General features: G+C 42.3%; 1 protein-coding gene across 2 annotated transcripts in view; it reads left to right on the top strand.

Annotated features, from left to right (window-relative positions):
• UBE3C (ubiquitin protein ligase E3C) overlaps positions 1-12,637 on the top strand; it is a 117,256-nt gene that overhangs the window by 13,939 nt on the left and 90,680 nt on the right. For both annotated transcript variants that reach the window (XM_040643754.1, XM_040643755.1), the window contains exon 2: positions 9,476-9,529. In XM_040643754.1, the coding sequence (XP_040499688.1) occupies positions 9,476-9,529 (54 nt within the window). The remainder of the gene's footprint in view (positions 1-9,475; positions 9,530-12,637) is intronic.

Raw genomic sequence — 12,637 nt, 5'->3', positions numbered from 1 at the left:
AGCAGCACGATGTTATTACACTTTCAGAAGTTGATAATTATTTACTAGTGTGAGCTACACATAGGTATTGGTAATAGCAAATTAGGATCATGCCTGTGCCTTTATTTTTTTCCACCTGACTGCTGTGTCTGACATGCATGGGTTAGGTTTTATAACAACAGAAAACGTATCATTTTTAAAGCCTGAAGGTAAAGATTGTCTTATAAATTAAGGCACTAAGGATAATTATGATTGTCATCTTATGTCTTCATTTATAATAAGGACCACATTAATGACCCACTGGAACTAGCTTTTTAGTCTCGTAAACTTACAGCCTGCATAGGAAACACAGACAAATATGATAAAGATTTTTGAGGGGCGCCTGAGTGGCTCATTTAGTTAAGCATCTGCCTTTGGCTCAGGTCATGACCCCAGGGTCCTGGGATCGAGTCCCACGTTGGGCTCCCTGCTCAGTGGGGAGCCTGCTTCTCCCTCTCCCGTTCCCCCTGCTGTGCTCGTGTGCACTCTCCCTGTCAAATAAATGAATAAAATCTTAAAAAAAAAAAAAAGATTTTTGAAACGTGGGTTTTCATGCACTGGCTGAGAAAGTGAACCCATCCCGTTATGAGCCAGATCTCAGTGGGAAACCACCACGCTCAAGCTTTATTTTGAAACCATTAAGGCATCCCACCCCCAACCTGTTAAACTTTGGGAACAAACAGGAAAGATTTCTAAATAGCCTGCAAGTAAGTGCAGAATGTGATGGTGAGTTAAAATGAAGAGCTGAGAATACTTCCTCTGGGATATTATACTTAATTGCAAAGGCTAGAGCTGCTCATTGGCAAAATACATGAAAAGTTATTAAAAGTGGTGATTAGTAACAAAACAAATAACATAGTTGATGAGATGCCTTTGTCCAGTGAGTTAGTTCACTGTTCCCTTAGAAACTAGTAGGGCCAGTTGTTAATCTCCCAGGGAAGACAGACTTGGTGCTGCTCTCTACAAACCAGGGAGCTCACCGATGTTGTGAAATCAGCACGTCCTTTGCTGTTCGTCAGCCTTGAGCTGAATAAACAAGTCCATGAAGACTTTTTTTGTCTAACTCATAAACTAGAGGACATCTTTTAAAATCTGTTGATGACTTTGTAACAAACTAACACAGACTTAATGTGTGATGTCATGGGAAAAGCAGAGTTGGTACAGAACACCATGGTGGTTCAGTAGGGGTTTGATCCAGTGTGTTCCAGTCCTGGAAACTGGACCCTTTTGTATCCAAAAGGCAGTCTTGTTCCTCTCCTGTATGTAAGAGTATACCTAATAGAATGTCAGTTCATCACTCCTGTGGCAGGTGACGTTCTCCTCTCGCTTTGTGAAGATCTGAGCAGTGAGTACAGGTACCCACTTGTTCCCGCACTGAGAGCAGAAAGGTCTCCTCTTGACTGTCACTTCGAGAGGAAAGTCAGGTCTTGTGGAGTAAACCTGTTACCTGAAGCCGTGGGAAGTACACCTTGATTGTGGGGGAAAGAATTGGGAACAACTTGAAGAAGTCTTCTGAATACCATATGTACAAAGTTAAGAGTGATGGCCCCCAGGAGTGTGGTGAGTGGGTAGATGCAAGTCCCACTCCCTTTGTAAAAGTTATCATGAGAATAGTAGTGAATAAAAGGACACATTCAGAAGATCGGGCCCTGGATGCTTTCTGGAAACTTAAGTTTGTTGAACCGAAGTCACACTTGGTGTTCTGGTTAGGAATTCATTTGTAGAATGCCATTCTGTCAGAGAAGGCAATTAAATAGCATTTGCCTGATGAATGAGAAATATGTTAGTATTCTCTGTGTTGTCCAATATCAAAATTAAAAAATAAAATTATAGACGTATCCTCCTCTTAAACTTTACATAGCACCTCATACCTGTTGGTTGTGATGATAAACAGTACTTTTGCTTTGAGGGGCTTAGTTTCTGATAGGGCTTTTCGTAAATAGATTTATTAGGTTTTTCTTGTGATCCAATGTTTATTTTTTAACCTAATTTAAAATGTAACCGTGCAGTTTCCATTGTGTTTGTTTCCAGGAGTAGCGTGTACTTAGGAGGGTCACCCCGTGGGTGTGTGCTGTCCTGGGCCTCGCTGCTGGTGAGGGCTGCCTGGGCCCTGCGTGCCGTCTGCAGGGCTCTGCACTGTGCGCTCGCCGTCTTCCCTCAGCAGTCGATAAAGACCCTGGGAGCTACTTCGAGATCAGACGAATCCTGTTTTCTCTCAGCCTTTGCCCACTCATTTTAGCACGCATCAGTAGATGTTGTCTGCACCGTTTATTACTGTGAGGTGTTTGGTGATTGTTTTCCTCTTTCCTTCTCCATTTATTAACTGAATTCTGTGAGAAGAGATTTTTCTTCTCTCTCGTTTATGTATTTACTTGGTCATTTATATAAGTATGGAGACGCAGGTACACATTTTACCATATACATTAAAGGCCACTACTATCGTTATTGCATAACCTCACTCCAGTCATAAGAGAATATTAGAAAAACCCAAATCGAGGAGCAGAGTCCAGGATATAAAAGACAGAGGTGGGGGAACTGTGATAGATTGGTATGGATTAGGAAGAAATAGTAATTCAGTGTGGCGTCTGGTCCTAGAACAGGCGAAGATCATCAGTATAAACATTGGTGAATTTCTAATAAAGTTTGTAGTCTAGGTAGTAATGTCAGGCGATCATTAANCTGCTGTTGCTAACTGTATTCTGGTTATGCAGGGGCAGTGGGGTTAGAGAGAGAAGGGGTAAGGAAACTCACTGTATCCTTTCTACAACTTTTGTCTAAAATTAATTCAAAGTAAAAAGTTTTAAAACTCAGTTTAAAGAATACTACTAAGTGAGTAACAGTGCAGGTGGCCTAGCTACGGTGAACCTTGTGGAGGTGGCCGAGCGGCGTCTCTGAGACCCTGGTGTGGGTGGTAGTCTGGTTGGAGGGGAAGGGGAGGCCTCCATGCCTGTGAGTCCCGTTTCTTCCCTCCTCCCTCCCTCCAGGTGTGTCACGATAGTGGTCCTCCCTCGTCCCCTCCTTGACCGTTCATCCTCTGTACCCTGTTACTGCATAATACGTAGAGGATGTGGTCGCTTCTCCCCACCTTTGCGGTCCCACTCGCACTGGTTTCTGCTGTAACTAACTGTAGGCTTAGTTACAGCTGCTCTGCTGGCTGAGGCAGCATTTTGCTCTGATGGTCTGTCCGAAGGCGTCTCTATAGGGTGGGTTCAGCATCTGAAGAGCAGCTTGGTGCCTGGAGGAGCTGGCCTGTCCATCTAAGCAGTCGTTCTTCCCAGGAGGAATTGGGAATTGGGCTCACCAACATTTATAAGGGTGACTGATTAAGGAGTATGGATGAGATTTACAATTTACAATTTACACCATTTTTGAAATTATTTTTCAACCTCCTGAGGGAGTTGAGAACATTGGAATTACTGACTGGATTTAGGATTTGTCTGGCCAGTATTCTGATTTTGGTGGCAGTAGCTGATGGTAGGGAGATGTAGGTCTTTCTCATGTCAGCCTTAGTAGGTAAGTGATTTTACATTCTATTCTCTTAATTTATCATGACTTTTTTTTTCTACTTTAAAATCTTTCAAGCTTCAGATTTCCCAGTTGTACCTTTATTCTTTCTAAATTTATTTATTTATTTATTTATTTTATTTTTTATTTTTTTTAAAGACTTTATTTATTTATTTTGACAGAGAGAGACAGCCAGCGAGAGAGGGAACACAAGCAGGGGGAGTGGGAGAGGAAGAAGCAGGCTCCCAGCGGAGAAGCCCGATGTGGGGCTCGATCCTGGAACGCCAGGATCACGCCCTGAGCCGAAGGCAGCCGCCTAACGACTGCGCTACCCAGGCGCCCCTATTTATTTATTTTTAAAAGATTTTATTTATTTATTTGACAGAGACCGTGAGAGAGGGAACATAAGCAAGGGGAGTATGAGAGGGAGAAGCAGGCTTCCCGCCGAGCAGGGAGCCCGATGCAATGCAGGGCTAGATCCCAGAACGCTGGGATCGTGACCTGAGCTGAAGGCAGACGCTTAACGGCTGAGCCACCCAGGCGCCCCTGTTCTTTCTAAATTTAACCTTTCAATCATTACATTAGACATGATGCTAAATATCAGGATTATAAAGAATAAGACTTAGGCCTTATTCTGAAGAAATTTATAATTTACTGAAAGAGAAACAAATACAATTAAGATTACCTTTACTCTTTCCTCTCTCCGGGTGCACTACAATAAAAAATGGTTTTCTCTTTACACTCCGTTATGTCTGTAAGTGATAAAATCCTAGAGCCTTTGTTAGGCACGTAAATCCAGACCCTGCTAACTGTTTAGTATCAGCACGCTTGTGTGGTTTGAGCTTGGTTTGCACGGGAGCAGCCTCGGTGTCTCTTCCTGTCGGGTGTCGCCCCGCAAGGCTGCTTCCGCTCCCACAGCACGCGCAGTCACAGCCTGCTCTTTCCTGCTTAGAGGCCTCGCTCGCTATCTGCTCATACTCTGATCATTCGTTACTTGCTGTTTTAACTGATGCAGTTCAAGTTGCGTTTTCTTATTTTCTGCCCTGAGGCTAAAAATGCCCTCCTCTCCAGAATAATGGTCCCCACACTAGCGCTCTGGCCTGGTGTGCTGGAGAGCGATCTCCTGCAACATTTTGGAGGCAGCATCTTTGTAGATGATACCCATGTGGCCTTGTGATTTCGACTAGTGCAGACACAGTCATTTTCTGCATGGAGACTGGTAAGCCCTCTGTGCTGAGTACGCTTCCGTGAATGGCTTCTTTGCCAAGGCAGTCTCATTACATTGGCGACTCACTGGCTTCTTGTGCGGAGGAGCAGGAGTGATGGTGGTCTTCTAGGGACAGCTTCATGGGAGAGAGGACGTTGAAGTGGAGTCTCACCTAAGACGAGTGGTGCGTCCTACGTGTGTATTTTGGTGTTAGGAGGGAAGGAAGGCCAGATTGGGCAGAAGGGAACAGCGCATTTGAGGCTTGAAGGACAGTTGGAGGGAGAGAGGCACTTGAGGCAGCGTCAGGAGATGGCGCAAGAGAAGTCGGGAGAAAGAGGAGGAAACGTTCTGACCGTAACACTCCTGTGCTATGGCTGTGTTTGAACTTCATCCCTTTGAGCACGTTGGTGGTTCTCGGATTAGGTCTTCAGATAGGCTAACGTGGAGTGGAAAATAAGGACAGTGTAATAGGTTTTGCATAAATTGGGTTAATTTAAATAATTGAGCATTGAGAAGAGATGATTCTTGTATTTGATGTTCAATGATCTTTTAGGAAACGATTAAGAAGAGGTTGCATTTTTTGTCGGGTTTTAAAGGGTTGGCAGCCCTCTGTGAGATGATGTACATAGAGGTTGGGGAGTCACAGAAGGGGCTGAAGCTGAAGGGGTGGCTGATCCCTCCCTGTCGTTCTTACTACCTGCTAACTCGTCAGTCCCTCAGGCCTCTCAGTGTCCCTTCTGTCCTGCCCTGCGGTGAGACGGTCTCCGCAGCCAGAACTAGAGCTCTCGGGCTCATCCTTCCTTCCCACCTGACTCTTCTGCAGATGGTTGCTGAGTCCAGTTCCTCCCCGGCCCTGCCACCTCGTGCTCTCTCCCACTGCTGGGGTGTTTTCCCATCTTGTCATTCTGTTGAACGCGTCCTTCCAAACTGCCTTCCAAATTTGCCTTTTCTTCAGAGCGTTCTCTTGGTCGCTGAGGCAGAATACCTCTCCTTTCCCCACGCTTATACCCCGTGCGTGGCTTGGTGCACAGGGGCAAAGACTGTCTGCCTGCGTCAGGCTTCAGCGCTGGTGTCTAGGACTGTGTCCGGCACACAGTGCGAACTCAGTAAACGGGCTTCTTTTTTCTCCCACCAGACTCTGAACTCCTTGGGAGCAAATGCCTCACTTACTTTTAAAATCTCTGGTGCCTGGCATGATACGTGTATCACTGAATATTTGTCGAGTGGATAAATGCACGTCCTGTGCCTCATTTGAATGTCTTTTGAATGGAGACGTTCTCCAAGACGGGGAACATACGAAGAGGCTCTGGTTCTGATCCGGAATTGGGTTACGTGTTTAGGGGCCGCGTACTGACGATTGACATCATGTGTAGACATCGACTGTCTGCGCTGGCACACTTTGCTTTCTGCGCTGGGCTGGCTGTTCGTGGCAGTCTTTGTGTCCCGATCTTTTTGATTGCTTAGTTTGCCTTTTCTAGACCTTCTGTGTCCCATGATTCTCAACACCACCTGCTCCTCATGCTTTCTTGTCAAATTTTGAAGATCAAATTTTTTTCCTGTGGCCTCCCTCTCCCCTCTTTTCTGATAATCTTCCAAATTACTCATGTATAATGAAGACAAAGAATTTTTTAAATTTCTCAGAATGTAAAATAATCTTTTTCAAAGTAAATAGCATACTGCTTAGTGGGTTAAGCTCTAGGCCATCTGAGTTCAGATCCTCGACCTACCACTTTCACACCTCACTTTGCTCGTCTGTAAACAGAAAAATATAATAGTACTTACCTCATAGGCTCGTTTTGAGGAATATGTGAATTAACCGAAGCCAGGGGCTTAGAATATTACTTAGTGTGTGGACAGAAGCCTTCAGTCCCTGTTAGTTTTCTGTGTGTGGCACACGTGGCCTCCTCTCCTTGTCGTTCCTGTGCCAGGACACAGTAGACGAATTGGTGTTGGTGGTACCGGTGCTGCTGTTCTTAGAGTCGACTTTGCGGTGTGCCTGACCTGACGTAGGAAATGGTTGACCTCTCCCAGGAGACCGTTTTCTTTTGTCTGCAGAATATTTAAAGGGCGTAAGTCCTCTTTGAAAGGCCTTCTTAGCATTTTCAAAATACGATTTTATTGTTGAAATTACATATCAGGGTTTTTGTGTGTGTGTGTATGTGATACACAATCGATTATTTTGGATTGGATTGCTATACTTTATTTTTTTGAAATAAATTTCTCTTTTAAGTAGGAAACGTTATAGCCCTAGGGCACAGGTAAGAGAAGTGACCCTCACATTTGTAAGATGTCCTGTGTCCAGGGATTTTGATTTACAGGTAATCAAAAGTTAAGAATCTTTACCTTCAACACATCCAGTATTGTCCCTTGTGGTTTCGTCGCTCCCATACCATGAGCTTCAAACTGAAAATAGAATTTCTTTTTTTTTTTAATTTTTTTTATTTTTTTTAAAGATTTTATTTATTTATTTATTTGACAGAGAGAGAGACAGCCAGCGAGAGAGAGAACACAAGCAGGGGGAGTGGGAGAGGAAGAAGCAGGCTCATAGCAGAGGAGCCTGATGTGGGGCTCGATCCCAGAACGCCGGGATCACGCCCTGAGCTGAAGGCAGACGCTTAACCGCTGTGCCACCCAGGCGCCCCTGAAAATAGAATTTCTAAGTCCAGTATTCAGTTAGAATCTGACTGTGTTCTTTGGTACTGAGTACCTATTTTGATTTTTAAAAAATTGCAACCTAGGTACTGTGTTGTATCCCAAAGTGCTTTTCCGCTGTTACGGTTACTCCTCCTTTTACACTGCTTTGTTCGACTTAAAGGAAACGTTCGTTCAGTCATTTCATAAGTGTATGTTGGGTACCTACATGTGCCTGATGTTGAGTCAGATGAAAGCAACGGAGTGGTCAGTGGAAAACGAGGTCCTTGAGCCCGTGCGGCTTTTAGACGAGCGAGGACTAGGAACTTACCTGTGTGTGGAGGTAAATGTAGGGGCTGTTTTGCCAGCATGTACCATGTTTTTAAGGTGAAATGTTGGTTTGTTGAATTTCAGACTTTTTTTTAAAATTCACGTAGCCAATATACAGTACATCATTAGTTTCAGAGGTAGTGTTCAGTGATTTTTCAGCTGCACGTAACACCCGGTGCTTATCACATCACGTGCCCTTAATGCCCATCACCCAGTTACCCCATCCCCCCACTCTGATTTCAAACTCAGGTGTGTTTTTTCATAGTTGTAACAGTGTATACTATTTTAAGGACTGTTTGCTTTTTAGTTATAACCAAATAATGAACATATATTAAATCTGGACAAGTGGAGATAGAAGGAAAAGAAATTATAGACACAAACATACCAGTTCTATTCATAAATAAGGATATTGGCTAGAAGTTTTTATCTAGAAGCTTTCCCTAATTCTGACCGTCATAACTTTGCACCTTTTACTTTAAATTTTCTAGCCCCCCCCTTTTAATTAATTAAAATTTAAAACAAAATATTTTTCTGACTTTGGTCGTGTGGTAGATAAAGGCTTTTTATTTGAAATTCAAGAAATGAAATTATCTATAGTGGAAAACATCTGGAGGATTTCTTTTTTTTTTTTTTTTAAAGATTTTATTTATTTATGTGACAGAGAGACAGCCAGCGAGAGAGGGAACACAGCAGGGGGAGTGGGAGAGGAAGAAGCAGGCTCATAGCGGAGGAGCCTGATGTGGGACTCGATACCAGTACGCAGGGATCACGCCCTGAGCCGAAGGCAGACGCTTTAACGACTGCGCTACCCAGGCGCCCCTGGAGGATTTCTTTTCAAAGTAATCTCTGTGCCCAACGTGGGGCTCAAACTCATAATCCCAAGATCAAGAGTTGGAAGCTCCTTTGACTGAGCCAGCTAGGTGCTCTGGATTTATTTCTTTGGCTTTAAATTTTGTCAGTGAGGAACTTTTCATTCTGCACACTGTTGATTTACATATCAGTGTATAATTTTAAATTGGCTTAATTACTTGCCTTCTGACACTTTTGATATTTTGTTTGTTTTTGTTAAGAGATCTACATTTATTCATTTTTATGATGATTCATATGTAACGTCTGGACTGTTCATATTCTTTTGGATTACATTTATAAAAATCAAGTGCCCCCACACTGTGGACTGGAACAGTTCTGGGGGAAGGAGGGTTCTCTTTAAGTATTTTTATTTTATTTGAAATGTTTAAGTTTCCCATTTATTACTTTGGTTCCTTCTACATACCAAATAAGTTTGTTCAAAATTTAGTTTTATGATGAAAAGAGAATTTTTAAAAATTCAGTAACAATACTGAATTTTCTTTCATCAGAATTTATTGAGATAATTGTAAGCTCATGTGCAGCTGTTAGAAATAATACGGAAAGATCCCTTGTTCACGTTGCCTGATTTCCCCTGGGGGGTTATATTTTGCAAAACTGTAGCATGATAATCACAGCCAGGATATTGACATTGATATAACGCACTGATACTATTCATTTACTCCCGGTTTTACTTGTACTCTCGTGGGTGTAAAGAAATCAGATTTTATTCTTAGAAAACTGCTGAAATACTAACTTTAATTAGGTCTGTGATCTGGCAGGGGGCCGTTTAACCTCTTGTGCCTCAGATTTCTCATTAAGTCAGAATGTTTGTATGATCTTTAGAATCCTTTTTCGGTCAGGACATTCTATAATTTTTGAGAGTATTTTAGAATTTGAAATTACAGCTTTCTTTATCTTCTCTCTTTTTGTGTCTAGGAAGAAAAGGCTTCTCTTTTACATCGTACTCAGGAAGAAAGAAGAAAGAGAGAGGTAAAAACAGTTTTGTTAATGGTCTCTTTAAATAAGCATTTTTCCATAGCATTTAAATAAGTCTTGGCTTTACTGTCATACATGTGTATAGGTAGATGCATGTTGTATGTGACATAATATATGTATTTTTATGTATATTAAACTTGAAAAGCATTTCTGGATTTTTTGGATTTTATAACAAGTAATTTATTCTGGTACCAGTGTGGAAAAGATGGACTAAAAGGGCAGTTTTCAGAATAGATGGGGAAAACAGGCTTTTATAAAGTTCACTTGCCTGCTCATGATAATGGTTTCCAGAAGATCTAGAAAGACTTAGTATATCATGTTCACGTTTTGCCAAGCAAAAGAAGAAAACTCACTCTTAAGGCAAATATCTTAACTGTTTGTGAAGAAGATAGATAAACAAATGGAGCTAGTGACATTTGTTGTTTTATTCTTTATTTTATTTATTTTTATTTTTTTGTTTAATATATTCTTTATTTTACATTTCATCTCTCTGTTGACAATTTCTAAACATGGCTTTATTTTTTTGGTTAATCAGCAGTTATGGTGTTTTATGGCCTGCTTTTCCAGATTTTTGTTTTATTTTGTTTTCTAATAATTCATTCGTTCCTTTAACGAATATTAATTGAGAGCTTGATATATTCCAGGTACTGTTCTGCTTGCTGGGCATATAGATAGTGAGTAAGACGGATAATGTTTTTTTGTTTTTGTTTTTTAAAGATTTTATTCAACAGAGATAGAGACAGCCAGCGAGAGAGGGAACACAAGCAGGGGGAGTGGGAGAGGAAGAAGCAGGCTCATAGCGGAGGAGCCTGATGTGGGGCTCAATCCCATAACGCCGGGATCACGCCCTGAGCCAAAGGCAGACGCTTAACCGCTGTGCCACCCAGGCGCCCCAAGACGGATAATGTTCTTGCTGGGTTCTAGAGCACAGATGTTAACCAACATATTGAGCCGGTGATAAGTGCCATGAAGGCAGTGAGCAAGGTGATGGTGACAGGGAAGGGTGTTCAGGGAAGACTAACTCTGAGTTGGTTAGGGTTGAGCTGATAACTGAAGGACGAGAAAGCAGCTGCCTTATGGAAAGCTGGAGGAGGAGCCTTCTTGGTGAAGGAAACAGCAAATACAAAGAGTTTTAGGCGGGGTTTCTCATCCTCACTGCTGTTGACATTTTGGACCAGGTAATTCTTTGTTGTGGGGGCTTATCCTGTACATTGAAAGGTGTTTAGCAGCATCCGTGGCCTCTGCTCTGCCCACTAGATGCTACAGCACTCCCTCCCTCCAGTGGAGATAATTAAAAATACCCCCAGAAATTACCAGATGTCCCCTGGGTGGTAACATTGCTGTCAGTTGAAAATGACTGCTCGAACGAGAGGTATTTATCGGTTGATGTCTTTCATCTCTCCTGGAAATTTTTCAGTCTTCATCTCTTCAGTAGTGTTTCTGCTCCGTTCTTCCTCTGCTCTTCTTCTTGGACTCAAATTACTTACATAGTTGACCTTCGCGTTGTGTCATATGTGTCTCCTGTATTCTTCTGTATATTTATCCTTTTGAATATTTCTGCTTTGGTTTGGATATTTTCTTCTGACCTGACTTCCGATTTACAGATTATCTCTTTACCAGTGTCTAACTGTTACATATATCCATTGAATTCTGAATTTCAGAATTTATTCCAGTTCTAGAATTTTCTTTTATTATTTCATTTATTTCCCAGTTCTCTTTTAATTTCATGAACATGATTATGGGTTATTAAAGATAATGTTTAAACTCCAGTTTTGGGTCACCTATGGGTTTGTTTCTGTTGTTTGTCCTCTTGATTTTTAGTTCTTGTCTTTTGTGTGGTTATTTTGGTTGAATACTAACAGTTTATATGGCAAAGTGAAGAGCAAAAGAGCTCTGTTTTTGAAGAGCATTGCATTTTCTTTTGTCAGGCAACAGGAAGAAGAACCAGTCACCTTTAATTAATACAGGGTTTGGCTGGTTTGCAGCTGGTCTTCAGGCCTTGTCAGGATCAGTGTATTTCCAGTGTACCTATGATGGAGCCTTTAGGTCCCTGTCCCAGCCAGAAGGCTGGAATGCTACCAAGCCGTCCTCCTCAGTGAACAACTGAATGAATAAAAATAAATGTTTTGAAAACTCATGGGACCGTATATGGGTTTTTAATTAAGTGGTCTTAGAATCATAGTAATGAGTAGATTCCCAAACTAGGTTTACGTTCAGGGGTTCCTTTGCTGTAACCACTTGAAGCTCAGAAAGTACACTTGCGTGACCTCATCAGTGTTCTGTCATCCTAGGACTGTGTGTGTGCATGTGTGCATTTAAAGCCTGCAGGTGGCATTCATAGAAGGCCTAAACAATGTCATGCGGTACGATGAGTACAGGCTTTGAATTCCAACTCTCTCACGTCTTTCAGCATCACTTTATCTGCCTCATAAAACCGGGAGTAGTAGTCATCTAAGATGATTGTGAAGGGTCTCTCTTAGGGCTGGCACACAGTAGGTTTTCAAACAGTGGGAGCTGTACTGGTTAGGATGATGTGAAGAGTAAATATTTTTGCTAAGTCACTGAAAATTTCAAAGACAGTCTTAATCAAAACTGGAATTTTATGCTTTGAGATAAGAAAAGTGGCTTTTAGGGGCGCCTGGGTGGCACAGTGGTTGAGCGTCTGCCTTCGGCTCAGGGCGTGATCCCGGCGTTAGGGGATTGAGCCCCACATCGGGCTCCTCCGCTATGAGCCTGCTTCTTCCTCTCCCACTCCCCCTGCTTGTGTTCCCTCTCTCGCTGGCTGTCTCTATGTCTGTCGAATAAATAAATAAAATCTTAAAAAAAAAAAAAAAAAGCAAAGTGGGTTTTATAATCGATGTTTGGGTTGTCTGTATTCTTTTCATATTTAAAACTATAATTGTTATTATAAGTCTTACTATGCTGGGGCGCGTGGGTGGCTCAGTCGTTAAGTTAAGCGTCTGCCTTCGGCTCAAGTCATGATCCCAGCGTTCTGGAATCGAGCCCCGCATTGGGCTCCCTGCTCAGCTGGAAGCCTGCTTCTCCCTCTCCTCCCCTCTGCTTGTGTTCCCTCTCTCACTGTCTCTCTCTCTCTCTGTCAAA

This window comes from Ursus maritimus, unplaced genomic scaffold (genome assembly GCF_017311325.1).
Source record: "Ursus maritimus isolate PB19 unplaced genomic scaffold, ASM1731132v1 scaffold_3, whole genome shotgun sequence".
In the NCBI taxonomy this organism is placed as follows: Eukaryota; Metazoa; Chordata; class Mammalia; order Carnivora; family Ursidae; genus Ursus; species Ursus maritimus.
Note: the sequence above shows the minus strand (reverse complement) of the source record. Positions and strands in the feature narration are given on the sequence as shown.